Genomic DNA, 17732 nt, shown 5'->3' on the forward strand with positions numbered 1-17732 from the left:
CTTTCTATTTCTGTTAAAATAATACAATTAGGAGAGTGAAAAAGTAAGCCATAGCATTGGTGATAATATTTGCAACATATATAGCCAACAAAGAGTTTGTTGAAAGACTGTATAAAGGACTCCTAAATATCAATAAAAGAAATACAGAAAGCCCAATAGAAAATAGGGCAGGAGGCATGAGTGGCATTTCACAAAAGAGGATTCTCAAATGATCAATAAGCATATGAAAAAATGATCAGCTTCTTTCATGAGAGAAATGCAAATAAAACCACAATAAGATGCCCACCAGAATGGCCAAATTATAAAGATCAGCAATAGCAAGTATGGATAATAAAATGGAGCAACAGGAAATTTGTTCACTTCTGGTGGGAACGTAGACTAATAGACCATTTTGGAAAATTGTTTGGCTGTATCTACTAAAGTTGAACACCAACTTATGGGACATATATCATATGTCCCAGCTATCCCACTCCTAGGTATATACCCAAGAGAATTGAGTAACGTGTAAAAATATGTACACACGTATACAACAGGTACAACAATGTTCATGGTAGCATTATTCCTAAGAGTCAAAATTTGGAAAGAACGAAATGCCATCAACAGTAGAATGGGCAAATAAATTGTCATATATCCATACAATGAAATATAATAGACCAATGAAAAGGAATAAAATGCAGCTATATGCAACAACACGAATGAGTTTTAAAAATGGAATTTTGAGTGAATCAAGTCAGACACAAAAGAATACATTCCATATGATTCCATTTATATAAAATACTAAAACAGGCAAAATGAACTTCCAGGTTGGTGAACACGTGGAGGTGCTGGGATAGTGGCTCAGAGCGGGCATGGAAGCTCCCAGTCCCCCATACCATGCCTTATGCATCTCTTCCATCTCACTGTTCTTGAGTTATATTCTTTATTTTTTCTTTTCTTTTCGTTTTAAATTTATTTTTTAAATTTATTTTTGGCTGCATCAGGTCTTAATTGCAGCACGCAGGATCTTTGTTGCAGCATGAGGGATCTTTCTTTGAGGTGCACGGGCTCTTTGTTGTGGTGCGAGGGCTTCTGTCTAGTTGTGGCGTGCGGGTTCCAGAGCGCGTGGGCTCAGTAGTTGCAGTGCACGGGCTTAGTTGCCCTGTGGCATGTGGGATCTTAGTTCCCTGACCAGGGATCGAACCTGTGCCCCCTCCATTGGAAGGAGGATTCTTACCCACTGGACCACCAGGGAAGTCCCTTGAGTTATTTTCTTTTATAATAAACTGGTAATCTAGTAAGTAAAAATAAAACAGGCAAAATGAATCTATGGTGTTGGAAGTTATAGCAGTGTTACCCTTGTGGGATGCAATGACTAATGGGTGCACAGGGGCTTCTGGATTGGTGGCAATGTTCTCTTTCTTGATCAGGGTGCTGGTTACATGGGTGGGATAATATTGTGAAAATTCATCAAGCTGTACCTTTATAATTTGTGCACTTTCCTGTATGCATGCTATACTCTAATAAAACATTTAAAAAATAATGAAGTCCCCACCCCTCCCACACCCGCATTGCCCTTGATAACTCCAGATCTGCCTCTTTGGCTGGGTACCTTGAGGTACCTATTAATTTCTCCTCTAATAGCTTTCCCATTCATAGAATGAAAACAATTTATTTCTTCAGTAAAGTTTTCCCAAGCTCCTAATACATGCCAGGCATTATTCTCAGTGCTTGGGATACGTCAGTGAAGTAAACATACAGAGATCCCTGCCCTCTTGGAGTTTAAATTCTAGAGATGAGAGAGAGACAGGCAATAAATAAACACACACAAAAAATAAATGATACAGGATGCTTGTAAGTAGTAACTGCTATGGCAAAAAGAAAATTTAGGACAAGAAGAACCAGGAGTATGGAGGGGGCAAGTTGCAATATGAAATGGCATAAAAAATACATGTACAGTATTTTAAATTGTGACAAGTGCTAAGGGGAAGCATAGAGCAGGAAAAGGGAGAGAGAGAGAGTGTGTGTTTGTGGCAGGGAGGCAATTACAATTGCAGATGAACATGGCATACCTCACTGAGAAGGGGGCATTTGAGTATAGCCAGGCAGATGTCCGGGGGAAGTAAGCTCCAGGCAGCAAGAACACAAATCAAAGGCCCTAAACCAGAAATATACCTGCATGTTTCAGAAATTACAAGGAGGTCAGTGTGGCTGGAGCAGAATGAGCCATTTGGAGAGGTAGAAGATGAGATCAGAATGTTTATGGGATGCCGAATTGGATATGGCTTTTTCAGACACCGTAAGGACTTTGGCTGTTAGCCATTTGAGGATTTGAGCAGAGAAATGACATGTTTAGACTTAAGTTCACAGTCATTTTGGTGGGTGAGAGTAGAAGCAGGGGGATCAGTTAGGAGGTTGTATCAGTCGGGGTTCCGTGAATGAAACAGAAACCGCCCAGTTACTTTAAACAGAAAGGGATTCAATATAGGGAATTAGGAGTTTACAAAATTGTTGGAAGGGCTGGAGGAGTAGAAGTCAGGAGTCCTCACTGGCATTGGTCTTCAAAGTCTCACCACTGTGATGAAACTCAATTATTAAAAAGCTGATTCTAACTCCTGCAATTATTCCTACACCCAAAACTGGCTCTCACACCCATGAAGCTGGTGGAGAGACCTTGGAAGGAATAAGGAATCAAGAATCTGACCACCAGGGCTTCCCTGGTGGCGCAGCGGTTGGGAGTCCACCTGCCAATGCAGGGGACACGGGTTCGAGTCCTGGTCTGGGAGGATCCCACATGCCATGGAGCAACTAAACCCGTGTGCCACAACTACTGAGCCTGCGCGTCTGGAGCCTGGGCTCCGCAACAAGAGAGGCCGTGACGGTGAGAGGCCCGCGCACCGCAATGAAGAGTGGCCCCCGCTCGCCGCAACTACAGAAAGCCCTCGCACAGAAACGAAGACCCAACACAGCCAAAAATTAATTAATTAATTAAAAAAAAAAAAAAAAGAATCTGACCACCAAAATAGTCCTGTTTGTCTACATTGGCTTGCCAGCAGTCACAGCAGCAAAAAGATGACCTCCACTTCCCACCTTCTATTGTATATTTTGTGTGTGTGATTATTATCAGGAACTAATTGACAGACCCTAATTGCAGTGGGGTCTGGGAAATATGGTTTTTAACTCTCCAACCTCTCCAAGAGTGAGGAGAGCAATGAGGGAGTTTGAGAAAGACAATCTGATTACTATCTACAGCAGAGGTCACTAAAACAATCCAGGTGGGAAATAGTGGGAGCTGAGACCAAGGTGGTAGGGGTGTAGTGGTGAGAAGCGGTTGCATTGGATTCAGTATATAATTGGAAGGTAGAAACAATAAGTTTTGCTCATGGCCCAGATGTGGGGTGTGAGGGAAAGAGAGGAGTCAAGGCTAACTCCAAGTTTCTTAGTCTGAGCATTGGGAGAATGAAGTTGCAATGTCCTCTGGAGGGCGTGTTTAAGTTAGAGCCAGAAGGTGAAGGCAACATTTAGAGAGAGGTTGACGACCTGAGGCATTTTACTAACAATTCACCATGAGTTCAAGGGGCACAGTGGAAGCAATTCAGAAGGTAAAGAAGTGTGGGATATGGGGTTAGAGATGGGAATGTGTAGAGCCTTATATGGATGACCTGGGAGACCTGGGCTTCATAAGCAGAGGTCAAGGGCAAAATGAGATTGGTCCTTATAATCCCCAGGCAGAAAGGGGTGGTGAGGCTGTGAATGTTGTGGTGAGGGAGGGGTGGGAGTTCTATCAAAATGTTCTGGGCCTCCCCCTTGACCCTTGCTGCTGAAGCCTTGTGAACCAGGATTTATAACCAATACCCTAGGTCATCCTAACAATAAGGCCCTTGGGAATATAATGCCACCTTGTTCCTAGGTAAATAACAAGGCCTGTCTGTGCCTCATGACCCTGGGAAGCAGTGGTAGCAGTAAGTACCTAAGCCATCTCTCAATTCTCCTACCTGGCTCTCTAGGCCGGCATTGGTGAATCCACAACAACCAGCAAGATTTTGTCACGAATTGGGCCAAACTCCCACAAGCATCTTTGCTCAAGAATATCACCACCTTATTTCATAAAGCAGCCTCCAGCTGCTCCCCTATTATGAAATATGTTCCTCCAGAATCCTGCTTCCCTGCGTGACTATGAGCAGAGCCCTACTATGGCCTGAATTAAACATGAACAAGAATTAAACCTTTTCTTTGTTTGCTTGTTTGTTTGTAAGAAATATTTTTCTTCTCTGAGTTAAAAAAAAATTCTCCTACATTTTTGGTAATAGTTTTGGGGGTTTATTTTTCATATTTAGGTCTTTAATTTCTTTGCAATTACTTTCACATATGGTGCAATGTAGGAATCCAATTCTGTTTTGTTTTTTTTTCACGTAGAGAGCCAGTCATCCCAATACTGTTCATTGACTCATCCTGTAATAGGGAAGAACAATCTGACTCCACATTGGATCTGTTTCTTTTACTTTAACCTTCCTATTCTATTGCTTTTGCTACAAGTTAAGAATGTTGCCTATGGCCTGAAATATACAGGATAGCCAGTTCTAAAGGCTCTGACCTTTAAAGGTATAGCACTTTCCCCTTCATATAGAGATAAAAAGTTGCCAAACAGAGAATAGCATTTGTCTTTGTTGGAAGTTTACAGGAATATGTGACCTGACCTATGTGGACAGCTGCAAGAACAAGGAATTCTGACCCCAAGAAGTTTGCTACAACCAGCCACACCCCCTCCCCTTTTAGTATAAACGAAGCCTGAATTCAAACTCGGGTAAGATGGTTCTTTGGGACACTAGTCCACCATCCTCTCAGTCTACTAGCTTTCCAAATAAAATTGCTGTTCCTTGCCCCAACACCTTGTCTCTTGATTTATTGGCCTGTCGTATGGCAAGCAGTACAAGCTTGGACTCGGTAACAATCCTTTCCTCTGATTTGTGAGGCCCTCCTGCCATATCTGGAGTGCCTGTGCCTGCATGGGTCTTTTTCTTGACTCTTTATTCCCTCTAATGATCTTTTGTCTATTATTATGCCATTTTATTATATGGTTTTACTTAGCAATTCTTTGTAGTTTGTCTCAATAGTTGGTAGGCCAAGAGCAGGGTACTCTTCAGGCATGCATGGAGAGTGGGGAATGGTAAGTGAGTTAAGTTCTGTGCCTCTTAGCCAAAACCACCCTTGGTGAGTAGAGCGCCAGGCTCTGGGTCTAGACTTCCTGGCTATCTGCATATCAGAACGTGCCTGTCCATTTCCCCAGGGATAATCAGAGTGAGAAGGAAGGGATAGATTTGGGAGCTATTATTAAACTTAATTGACAGGGCTTGGTAAGTGCTTGGCTTTCTGGGAGGTAGTATAAGAAGAGGGATTTAATCTAAGACAGCTCTTACATTTCTGGCTCAATCAATCAGGGCTGCAGGGTTATCTGTGACAAGCATAAGAAATGAACCTGCTCAACTGTGAAAATGCCAGCAACAAATATGATCCTTTGGGAGAATTTCTTGAGCAAATAATACAACCTGTAGAAATATATAGTGACAGAAAAGCAAGGTGTGATTATAAACGGTTTATTTCTTTCGATTATAACATTCATCACGGGCTTCCCTGATGACACAGTGGTTAAGAATCCACCTGCCAATGCAGGGGACACGGGTTCGAGCCCTGGTTCGGGATGATCCCACATGCCACAGAGCAACTAAGCCCGTGCACCACAACTACTGAGCTTGCGCACTAGAGCCCGTGAGCCACAACTACTGAGCCAGCATGCTGCAACTACTGAAGCCCGTGCACCTAGAGCCTGTGCTCTGCAACAAGAGAAGCCACCGCAATGAGAAGCCCGCGCACCGCAATGAAGAGTAGCCCCTGCTCGCTGCAACTAGAGAAAGCCTGCGAGCAGCAATGAAAACCCAACACAGCCAAAAATAAATAAAATAAAATAAATAAATTTTTTTAAAAACCCACATTCATCACAATGAAATTGCATTTTTAAGACTGCTGACAGTGCATAAAAACATTGCTTTTTAATCATAGCAAAGTGTCAAGAGACTAGAGACTTATCTCAGGTAGTAAATTTGAAGACGGAGTGCACACTTTTGCAGTCAGATCCAGCAGATCCCTCAGATGTCTTGGGGACATGAGCACTAATATGCGCCACAAAAATAATCCCGTGTCCTACCCTTCCTAATACAGTCGTCCCTCAGTATTTGCAGGGAAATTGTCCAGGACTCCCTGCAAATACTGAAATCCAAGGATGCTCAAGTCCCTTATATAAAATGGCATAGTATTTGCATTTAACCTATACACATCCTCCCGTATACATTAAATCATCTCCAGATTCCTCATAATACCCAATACAATGTAAATGCTATGTAAATAGTCATAAATACCATGTAAATTCTATGCAAATAATCGCTGGGTGCGTGGTAGATTCAAGTTTTGCTTTTTGGAATTTTCTGAAATTTTTTTCCCAGTATTTTCAAACCGTGGTTGGCTGAATCTGTGGATGTGAAGCTCCAACTGTACTGCTGATGCTGGCAAGCCAGTCAGCCCCCTGCCGCTTTGCCTCCCTCCCACACCCCTCTTCACAAACCCCACGCAGAACGAGGCATCATGCAGGGGAGGGTTACAGCTCAGCAGGGAGGCGCAGCAGGATGAGGAGGCCAGGCAGCAGCAGAAGGAATACAGGGCTTTCTCTCATTCCTGCAGATGGGAGGAAGAGAAGGAAAGGTTTCTGTATGGGGCTGCTCAAGGTGTGGGCCTCCCAAACTTTCTGAGCTTTACACCATGATCACAAAACCAAGAGGGTGAGCTCTAGGGGCTCCATATACTTGGCAAGCAATGAGACACTCCTCTTGCCTTTCAGGGATTCCTGAAGTACTCAGGAACACCAGACAAAGAGTGGAATACAAGGACGCATCCTTTTGGTTCTCTGAACTTAAGGTCACCCCAAGTGGGCTGAGCTCTCAGGTCTGATGGGCCCTTCAGCCTCTCCCACAGCCTTGTGCTCTAAGATATAGGTACCTGGGTAAGAGAGGTTTTTCCTGCCTGCGGCCTGCAGCTCCATGGCCATTGTGGGACCCCCTCTATGTTAGTCTTCGTCCACTCAAGAAGATGTTTCCTGGTCTAGACTCCACGGAAGTTCATCTTTTGCACCAACATACATATTCCTTTCTCTACTAACCAGTGTTAACTGTAGTCTGACTCTTGGTGGGATTTGGCTTCCTCTCCTGGGGTTCTCAGCCTGCTTGAATGAACATTAACCCAAATCCAGCTTTCCTCTTCTGGATTGTTTACCTGGCTATCAAGTTTTCATTAGGCTTGATCCAAATTCAAAATTCCTCCACGTAAAAGCTTGGAGTCCCCCAGTAATCACTCTCTGTGGTCCCATTTCTACCCCCAAACATTTCTCTTGTTTCCAGGACCCTTTTAGAGCATAAAGACTAATTTGGTTGAAACTTGTTGGATACCTTGTCCCTTTGCAGCTCAGTTCCACTTCTGGCTGGATCCTGGCATCTCAACAAAACTTAACTTACTTCAGCAGCATGTACTGGGGCCCTGATTCAAGCCAGGAATTAAGGACAAGCTCTGGATGCAAATGGAGCAGGGAGACAAAGTCTCTGGCATTAAAAAGATCACCAGACTGTAAAAAATGGTTATCATAGAGATGGTGAGTCGTGGCTGACATGCGTACAAAGTTCTCCATGGGAAAAAAGACGGTACTTGTTAAGCAGTATCTATGTGCCAGGCAATAAGCTATAAACTTCTCTCTTTTAATTCTCACAGAAACACTACTATTTATTATTTTGTCCTCATTTTGCAAATGAAGCAATTGAGACACAGATTGCTAAGGTAACTTGGCCAAAGTCACAGAGCCAGTGGTGGTTGAGCCTGAATTACCACTGAGGTCGTCTGACCTCAGACCTGTGGTATGGATCATAAATTTTGCCTGAAAGTACCAAGGAAGGCTCAACATTGGAAGTGATATTTGAGCGAGGTCTTAAAAGACAGTTACTAAATTGATACTGTCTTAGACTGGATGAAATATGACATGAAATCAAAAAGACTTCAGGCCAGAAGGAGCAATGGGTGTAAATGCACAGAAACCTGAGAGCCAGGACACCTTGGGAAAGGTTGGGTCAAGTGGAGGCTGCTCCTGGTGGCACTTCTCACCCATCTTGGGGCTGGAGAGATGACAGTCTTTCTCTATGCTCTCCATGGCTATTTCCAGCCATTCCTGGTATGTCTTCACAGAGGTTTGTGTCCTCTGGTCGTCCCATCTCTAACCTTCATCAAGCCAGGCATCATCCCAGTGTGTGTAGTCTCCTACATGGCCCTACTCATGCAAAACCTTTCAGATCTTTGATCTCCTTAGCTCCAACACTATTCACCTACTCTTCGCTCTAGCCAACTGCTTTGATGAGAATGTCTTCTAACCTACTCAGGAACTGCAAACTATCCACACTGGAAATCTCAAGGTTCATTATCCTCATCCTCTTTGTTTTTGTTTTTTTTTTAATCAATTTATTTATTTTATTTATTTATTTTTGGCTACGTCGGGTCTTTGTTGCTGCGTGCGGGCTTTCTCTAGCGGCGGTGAGCGGGGGCTACTCTTAGTTTCAGTGCGTGGGCTTCTCATTGTGGTGGCTTCGCTTGTTGCGGAGCATGGGCTCTAGGCGCGTGGGCTTCAGTAGTTCTGGCACACAGACTCAGTAGTTGTGGCATCCAGACTTGGTAGTTGTGGCTTGCCAGCTCGGTAGTTGTGGCTCGCGGGCTCTAGAGTGCAGGCTCAGTAGTTATGGTGCACAGGTTTAGTTGCTCCACGGCATGTGGGATCTTCCCAGACTAGTGACCGAACCCCTGTCCCCTGCACTGGCAGGAGAATTCTTAACCACTGCTGCACCAGGGAAGCCCCTCATCCTCTTTTTTGACCACACTCCTCAGTCTGTCCAGCTTTCACTCTCTTTCTCCTGGAACACCTCTTCCCTGGCCTCTTTTGATCACCACCACAGCCACTGCCTCAGTTCAGGTACCTGCATATTTGCCTGGATTACTGCAGTGGCCACACCATTCTGCCTAGAACCAGCTTTCCCAACTCCCCTGACTCTTCATTGCCACACATTCTGGTACTTTCCATGAGTCGTGTTTCCTGGTGCCCAGCAGATCTTTTTGATCTTTTGGCACAGCAGGGAGATTGGGAGCTTAGCTAGACTAGGAATTGCCATGGGTCTCTAGGCCTGAGCTTTGATTTCTATTCTGGAACGCTAGCTGTCTGCTCAGGGACCAAATGCTCCTCAGTTGACTGGAAGCCTCCCTGTTGTCTGCTCTGGGTAGCTTCTGGTAAAACAGCACTCCCTTCCTGATGGCCCCACCACTCCCATCTCAAGCACAGACCCTGACTCACCTGAAGAGACTTCATAGAAGTAGTCCACACTCCTATTACTTTTCAAGCTATTATAGAAGCAGTTGAAATTGCTCTTATCATTTTTGGGATTCTCAAGTGTAATTTCAAAGTATTTTTCCTTTTCGGTGACGTTGACTTTCTGATATACTTCATACCCTGGAATCATTACTTCCACTATATGTGGATAGTAAGAATATTCTTTAATAGGAACACCCAAGCAAGTGGTGATTTTAAACACATTCCACTGCCATTTTTTCAAAATAAAAGGACTTGTACCTCTTCTCTTAGACAAAGTTGAATCGATAAATCCCCCCAAACGAACATTTCCAGTCCCATTGTAATGAAACCTGGGGATAGAGCGTTTATATACAGTATAACAATCTCCTTGATTAAGAAGTTGAAGAGCTCTTGTCAAATAATAATGCAAGGCTTTGAACTGACAATTGTCTGAATTGCTGCGGAATTCTCTTATGGCTCTATTAAATTTTACATTGTCCCCACTAGAAGAGGCTACTAGAGCTGTTCCATGAAAATCATTGAGTTTCTTTGAAACATTATTTGTGTTCTTTATGTAGTTCCATGTCTCTGATGCCCATTTCCATTCGACTGAAAATTCTTTATTTGCCTCCAGTTCTTCTTTTAACAGCTGGGGTGCCATTTCCTCCATTTCTTCAGTACAGCCAATATATTGATCATCAAATGCATCGTCAGCCATGTCTAGGTCAACCTGGTCAGACACCTATAAGGAAGGAGCAGTGTCCTTGAGAACAGAAGGGGAGCAGAATATGCCACCCCCAAATGTGCCACTTTGGCATGCGGATTATTCTGAGGTGAAGGCAATCAAGAACCGGCAGACTCAGGAAAAACTTTTACCTCTCCCTTAACTGCCTAAAAGAATTTAGATAGGGAGACTGTACTAGAGAAGGAACTATTCCCAGAGATAACCTTTTTTATCTGAAAGACTACTTCTACATTGCAGGGCAAACATTTGATTACCAAATATCTGCTCTTCTAATCTTCCTGTGAATTACTCTCCTCCCCTTTGAAGCTCCAGGTCCCTATCCCATTTCTTAGCTCAGGATGGTATATAAGCCCCAACTGTGTGATTTGCCTTTGAGTCTCATGTCTTTGTCGACTCCTGTACATACATAATTAAATGTGTTTTTCTCCTGTTAATCTGTCTTATGCCAGTTTAATTCTTAGACCAGCCAGAGAACCTAGAAGGGGAGAGAGAAAAGTTTTCTGCCCCTATGCCCTCATCATATTGACTGAGGAACTGGCATGTACTTGGCACACCATAGAACCGTTTACGTACTCCTTGCTCAGCACGATGTACCTGTCACGTGACATGGTCACATATCTCATGAATGACACATGCATGTGTGCATGACGGCTGCATACTAATTATACTCTGAAATAATTAAGCTTTGTAGCTTTTATTTAGCTTCTTGATTTTTATGTTTAAAATTCTTGAGATTTGCAATTTCTAACAGGCCCAGTTTACAGAGCCCACCCTTGGAGGCCTCTTGCCTCCCTATGCTGTGAGAGGAGAGTAGGAATCAGCAGAGGTGAGGATTCATGGGCAGGAAATGTTACCTGTACTTTTAGACACCAAGTTAGGATCAAAAAGTGAGCCACTGCACTGAGAACAGATGCCATCCTCAAGGTCAGTTGGGGCTGGAAAGGAACATAAGACTGTGAAAGTAAAGTGTGAAAATGTAGCTTCATTGTAAGTATGTCAGTGCATCCCTTCAGTGCTAACAAAGCCTAACTTCAAATCTATGATGTAATATTCCAGACTCCTATGTCTCCCCTCTAGCCTAGAAAACTAAACTTGATGTCCTAGAAACCACTGCCTGAATCTTACACACAGGGATTGGGTGAACCTGGCTTTGGAGCTGCCTGAGAGAGGGCCCCTGATGAAAAAAGTGACCCTCCCAAATAGACAGCTTTCTTCGTGCACACTACCAGTTAGAGAAAATGATAAGATCTCACAGGCCCTCTAAAGACTCCTCATGTTTTCTCCCCTTAGATGAATACTGTGACTCCTTTCAAAAGTACGATATCAAATGTTTTTAAAAGTAGTTATTGAAATTTGCTAGCCCAGGCCTCAAATTAATTTAGGGCCCCCAATATTTCTCAGAGTTATGAGTTTCACCATGACCAGCTTGCCTCATTACTTATTATATCTACAGCAAAGGCGTGATTTTCCACTCTCCTTTTCTGGTTATAAAAAAGACACATTGGGATTCCCTGGTGGCACAGTGGTTAAGAATCCGCCTGCCAATGCAAGGGACACAGGTTTGAGCCCTGGTCCGGCAAGATCCCATATGCTGGGGAGCAACTAAGCCTGTGCACCACAACTACTGAGCCTGTGCTCTAGAGCCTGCGAGCCACAACTACTGAAGCCCATGTGCCTAGAGCCCATGCTTCGCAACAAGAGAAGCCACCACAACGAGAAGCCCGCGCACCACAACGAAGAGTAGCCCCTGCTCGCCTCAACTAGAGAAAGCCTGCATGCAGCAACGGAGACCCAATGCAGCCTAAACAAATAAACAAACAAATAAATAAATAACTTTTTTTAAAAAAGACACATTTAACAAGACTAGTCAAGCAGTTAAGATGAGTTAGTCATCAGTCCTTTCTTCATGCAGTGGAAGGGGAGCAGAATATGCCAACCCATAATGTGCCACTTAGGCATAATAATTATTTTGAATGAACGTTACTTAAGAAATAGCCAGTGAAGAAAGACACTCTGACCTCCTTTGTCCCCCTGAAAGCAATAAAAGGTACCCTTCCTAAACCAGGAAGAAGAGAGACATCCTTATCACCAGAGATAGGGAATTTATGGCCAAGAAGGCTGTATCAACAAACCTTATTACTCCTTTACTAATTAACTACCCCAAGCCCAAACTTCTTTGTCTTGTCAATTCTTCACAAATTTACTGTTTCTTTGTCTAAAATGTATAAAAGCATCCTGCTTTGGTTACTTCTTTGAGTCTCATATTTTTATGGGCTCCCTTACATACAAAATTTAATTTGTTTTTTCTCTTGTTAATCTGTCTTATCAATTTAATTATTAGGCAGCCCAAGAACCTAGAAGAGAAGAAGTGAAAAGTTTTCCTCCCCCACCCAGCTCTTAGTAAATGATAAGATCTAATTGTGAGTATGTTTTGTTTCTTTCCATAGTAATGTGACCTGGCCTTGGCAGAAGATGGAGCAACCCAGAACTCAAGAAAGACAGGGGTAGCCGGGGATGCTACTGTAGTTGTCCTACCTCCTCTCCACTGGGTAGGACTGCCACAGGGAACTCTGTTTCTGAGCTGGTTTTGATTCCAAAGGCTTTATTGTTTCAAGTAGGGATCCAAAACTGAGCCTTTCCATTTTCTCCCCATAGAAAAATACCATTACCCTTTCAAAGATGTGTTATTAGTCTTCTTGACAAACAGTTCTCAGCATTTGTTAATATATGGCTTTGATTTTATGTCAACACAACAGAAAATGTTTCAATGTTGTAATCTCTTGCTCAGACCCAAACCGCCTGTGATTAACTGCACCTAAATAAAATCCATTATTTCTTTTTTAAGGACACAAACCACATACCTAGCAAGGTGAGACAAAGATCTCAGGAGTGAGAGCCACCCAGCTTCTTCTTGGTGAGCCTATACCTTATTCCTTCCTGCATATCCCTCTTAGCAAATAATAAATTTTAACTCTCACCGTTTGTCTGTGATCTTATTTTCCACAACAATCGAGTATATTCTTGGCTGCATCTGGAAGAACACAGAGCCTGTGATTCGTGGAGGGAGTCTGCAGTGTAAGGACCAAGCACACACACCAACTCTTTTGCTGCCTGAATTTCAGTTCCTCCCACCTTCTTTGGACTATTTCTTCACCCTCATTTTGGAGAGCTTTGCCATTTCTCATAGAGATTGTACACTGAGTCTCCCCACATTTTATCTTTCCTATATAACCTCATAAAAACATTGGGAGGAGTCTGCAACCAAAAGAAGAACAAATAATAGCATTTTGCTCACCATGCAATTCTACAGAGATTAATTTACCACAGTAACTGACAAACTGTGCTTCAGACAGAGGAGATTAAGGCAATGTTATAGGATGAAGCAATCTGTGCTTTGGAGGAAGTGAAAGAAGATAACAGGATGCTCTGTACTTAGAACAAGCAGGCCCCTTAGATAATTAGATGTATCTCAGGAAGAATTTTAATGAACCCAGCTTCTTGCATCTTTCCATATACAGAAAAGCACTATAATTATTAACTTGAGATATCTGTTCCTTGTGACTAGCAGTAATCTTTTACCAAGATGTATACTTGACTGCATGTATTCCCCAGCCAAAAATCATATATAAGCTAGCCTCCCCCATCCCTTTGGAGCAGTTTCTCAGTGCTACTGAGAGGCTGTCTCCTGGGCTATAGTCCTCAGTAAGACCCCGAATAAAACTTAACTCACAACTCTTACATTGTGCATTTTTCTTTCAGGTGACAAGTCTTAACTCTGCTCAATGTGTGTAAGGCAATTGTGGTCTCTGGTCTTTAAAATTTGTTTAAGATAATGGAATTGGTATAAAACATGAAACAGGTGATTCAAAATTAGAATTTGCCCTGTGGTTTCCTTCTCATTGTAAAATAAGAAACATATTTGTTCTTCCCTTCTCCTTCCCAACCTTCCCACCCCCAGAGTTCCTAAAACCCTTGGAATTTCCTGAGTGATAGGAGTGTCTTTGTTACTCATAACAAGCCTCTTTCAATCACAACTAAGTTTAAGCTAATGAGGTGACTAAGGATGAGGTCCCTCATGATGTGGCTGGTCACCAGAAAGACTAATTGATTAGAGGGTTGGAACTTTCAGCCCTGTTCCTTGACCTCCAGAGAGGATAGGATAGGGGTGGGGGGTAGAGATCGGGTTTAAAAACTCTGAACAAAGAGATTTGGAGAGCTTCCAGGTTGGTGACTGCATCTATGTCCTGGGAAGATGGTGCACCCCAACTCCACAGGACAGAAATTCCTAGACTTGGGACCCTCTGGACCTTATCACCCAATGTATCTCTTCATCTGGCTGTGTAACCGAGCAGGACCCTATGGGGCCTTCCCGGGACAGCCCTTTCCCCCATATCCTCTGCTTTAGCTCCTCTCTGAAGTATCCAGATAACAGTATTTGATGCACATTTCCTGAGTTGTTTTACAGATGTGAAAAAACCCCTCCAAATGGAAGATATTAACTACTTGATAACCATGAACACAAAAGCCCAGGCCTCCTGGAGCCTAAGGACTGATAATGTTAACCCCTGTGACACCACCCTGTTACCTCACCACCAGCCAATCAGAGAATTATGCATGAGCTGATCACATACCCTGAGAACCCACTCCCTTGCCTGGCTTTTAAAAATGCTTTGCTGCTGGAACTTCCCTGGTGGCGCAGTGGTTAAGAATCCGCCTGCCAATGCAGGGGACATGGGTTTGAGCTCTGGTCCGGGAAGATTCCACGTGCCATGGAGCAACTAAGCCCGTGCACCACAACTACTGAGCCTGCACTCTAGAGCCTGTGAGCCGCATGTACTGAGCCCGCAAGCCACAACTACTGAAGCCTGCGTGCCTAGTGCCCGTGCTCCACAACAACAGAAGCCACTGCAATGAGAAGCCCGCACACTGCAATGAAGAGTAGCCCCCGCTTGCCGCAACTAGAGAAAGCCCGTGCGCAGCAACGAAGACCCAAGACAGCCAAAAATTAATTAATTAATTAATTTTAAAAAATGCTTTGCTGAAACCCTTCGGAGAGCTTGGGGCTTTTTAGGGCTTGAGCCACCCGTCTCCTTGCGTGGCCCTGCAATAAACCTTTCTCTGCTCCAAATTCTGACGTTTCCATTTGTTTGGCCTCACTGCCCTTACAGCTGTTCATTTGTATCTTTTAAAATAAACTGATAAACACAAAGTGCTTTCCTGAGTTCTGTGAGCTGCTTTAGAAAATTATTGAAACTAAGGAGGAGGTGGAAACCCCTGATTTGTAGCCAGTCAGTCTGGCCTGGGACTTCTTTTGACTGGCAACTGAAGTGGGAGGCAGTCCTGTGGGACTGAGCCTTTTAACTTGTGAGATCTGATGCTATCTCCAGGTAGATAGTGTCAGAATTGAGCTGAATTGCTGGACACTCCATAGGTGTTGGAGGATTTGAGTATCACAGAGTTCCTGGGACCATGATTCCTGAAAAATCAGAAAATCTGAAATACTCCATCTTAGCAACTTAGCAAAGGGAGTAATGGTATATGTGGGAAAATAAGACTTACGTAGGGGAGGAAAATTAATTTTCCCTCTATCCTTTTAGATTCTTTGGCTGAGAACCACTCCTGTAATGAAAGACACATTAACTAGAAAACAAAACACAGAAGTTTAATAACATGTATACCTACTGTATACATGAGAGATACCCAGGAAAACTACCCCCTTCCCCCGAAATGTCCCAAGCCACAACCTTAAATACCATTTTTAGCTAAAGACAAAAGAAAAATGTTAGGGAAAGGGGATGCCCAGTTATGGGAGGTTACCAGGAAAAGCACAGTAAGCAAGGGTAAGGTTGTTATGCAGATTTAAGCCGATGTCGTCTCCACTGATAAGAGTTTCTTATGATTGAGAATCATCCTTGTCTTCCTGGTACAGAGAGGGAGACACTTGCAAATGGAAATTTCCTTTATAAATTAATTGTCCCTGACAAAACGACAACTTCTACTCTGTTTTCAGAGCTTCTCCTGTGCCGGCTGTTTCTCAAAAATAATCAGCTCAAAATAATCCTTATGCCAAAGAGGGATATTTTGGGAAAGCATAGTCTGTTACCCTTCATTTACAAAAGAAAGACCAAATCATTGACTGCCACCCACGTAAGTACCTAAGAAAGGTAAAAAAAACTACATTAAGGACCTCAATAAAAAGAACTCAAACTGAAGCCTTTTATGATATCCTTTTATTTTTAATTTATTGGAGTATAGTTGACTTACAATGTTGTGTTAGTTTCTGCTGTACAGCAAAGTGAATCAGTTATACATATACATATATCCACTCTTTTTTAGATTCTTTTCCCATATAGATAATTACAGAGTATTGAGTAGATTTCCCTGTGCTATACAGTAGGTCCTATTAGTTATCTACTTTATATACAGTAATGTGTATATGTCAATCCCAATCTCCCAATTTATCCCTCCCTTCCCCTCCCCCCCGGCCCTCCCCCCCATAACCATAAGTGTGTTTTCTACATCTGTGATACTATTTCTGTTTTGTAAGTTCATTTGTATGATATTTTTAGATTCCACATATAAGCAATGTCATATGGTATTTGTCTCTGTCTGACTTACTTCACTTAGTATGATAATCTCTAGGTCCATACATATTGCTGCAAATGGCATTATTTCATTTTTAAGGCTGAGTGGAATATTATAGTAATATTGTATATATGTTATATGTTATATGTTAATATTGTATATATGTTATATGTGTATATAAATACAACATCTTCTTTATCCATTCATCTGTTGATGGACATTTAGGTTGCTTCCATGTCTTGGCTGTTGTAAATAATGCTGCTATGAGCATTGGGGTGCATGTATCTTTTTGGATTATGGTTTTCTCCAGATATATGCCCAGGAGAAGCCACCACAATGAGAAGCCCGTGCACCACATCAAAGAGCAGCCCCCGCTCACTGCAACTAGAGAAAGCCCACGGGCAGCAATGAGACCCAATGCAGCCAAAAATAAATAAATAAAATAAATAAATTTTTAAAAACATAATAGATTTAGAATATTTATCAGTGTTGTCATCTTTTGACCTGATCAGCTTGTACCTAAAGAAAGTCCACTATCTTTTGCTCTCTTTTGAAGATATAAACCACATATCTAGTTAGGAGAAAAGTAACGTTGATGGAGTCTACACCTTGATGAAACCCATGCCTTGCACAGGTTAGCTCAGAATAGGAAAGAATTATTAAAGTTCATAATAAAATAGTTGTCATAATTTTTGTTTAAGCAAATTAGCTTCAGAGTAGTCTTTTTGTGTGTGTGTACAACTACACGAAATACTTATATCAATGTGGTATTGAGGATGGGTTGTCCAAAAGGAATAAAACGTGTTTTGCATGTAGTAAGGAATATTCAGAAACAATAAAATTTTGTTTACCTTTTTTTTTTTTTTTTTTTTTTTTGCCATACTACATGGCATGTGGGACTTTCCCTGCCAGGGATCGAACACGTGCCCCCTGCAGTGAAAGGGCAGAGTCCTAACAACTGGACCACCAAGGAAGTCCCTGTTTGCCTCTTAAAAGTAAGAC

The 17732-nt window shown here is 42.6% G+C and overlaps 1 protein-coding gene across 2 annotated transcripts; it reads right to left on the reverse strand.

The window, feature by feature from the left end:
* Positions 1-5998: 5998 nt before the first annotated feature.
* Positions 5999-13322, reverse strand: LOC118899688 (T-cell ecto-ADP-ribosyltransferase 1-like). 2 transcript variants are annotated; one of them, XM_036861539.1, is made up of 4 exons: positions 13124-13322; positions 11000-11080; positions 9404-10142; positions 5999-6702 (listed from the first exon to the last, which is right to left on the reverse strand). In XM_036861539.1, the coding sequence occupies exons 2-4, from the start codon at positions 11060-11062 to the stop codon at positions 6626-6628; spliced, it is 879 nt and encodes a 292-aa protein (XP_036717434.1). In that variant the 5' UTR covers positions 11063-11080; positions 13124-13322; the 3' UTR covers positions 5999-6625. The 2 variants fall into 2 exon arrangements, with proteins under 2 accessions (XP_036717434.1, XP_036717435.1); XM_036861540.1 differs by having other exon boundaries at positions 11000-11098.
* Between the last annotated feature and the right edge of the window lie 4410 nt (positions 13323-17732).

This window comes from Balaenoptera musculus, chromosome 8 (genome assembly GCF_009873245.2).
Source record: "Balaenoptera musculus isolate JJ_BM4_2016_0621 chromosome 8, mBalMus1.pri.v3, whole genome shotgun sequence".
In the NCBI taxonomy this organism is placed as follows: domain Eukaryota; kingdom Metazoa; phylum Chordata; class Mammalia; order Artiodactyla; family Balaenopteridae; genus Balaenoptera; species Balaenoptera musculus.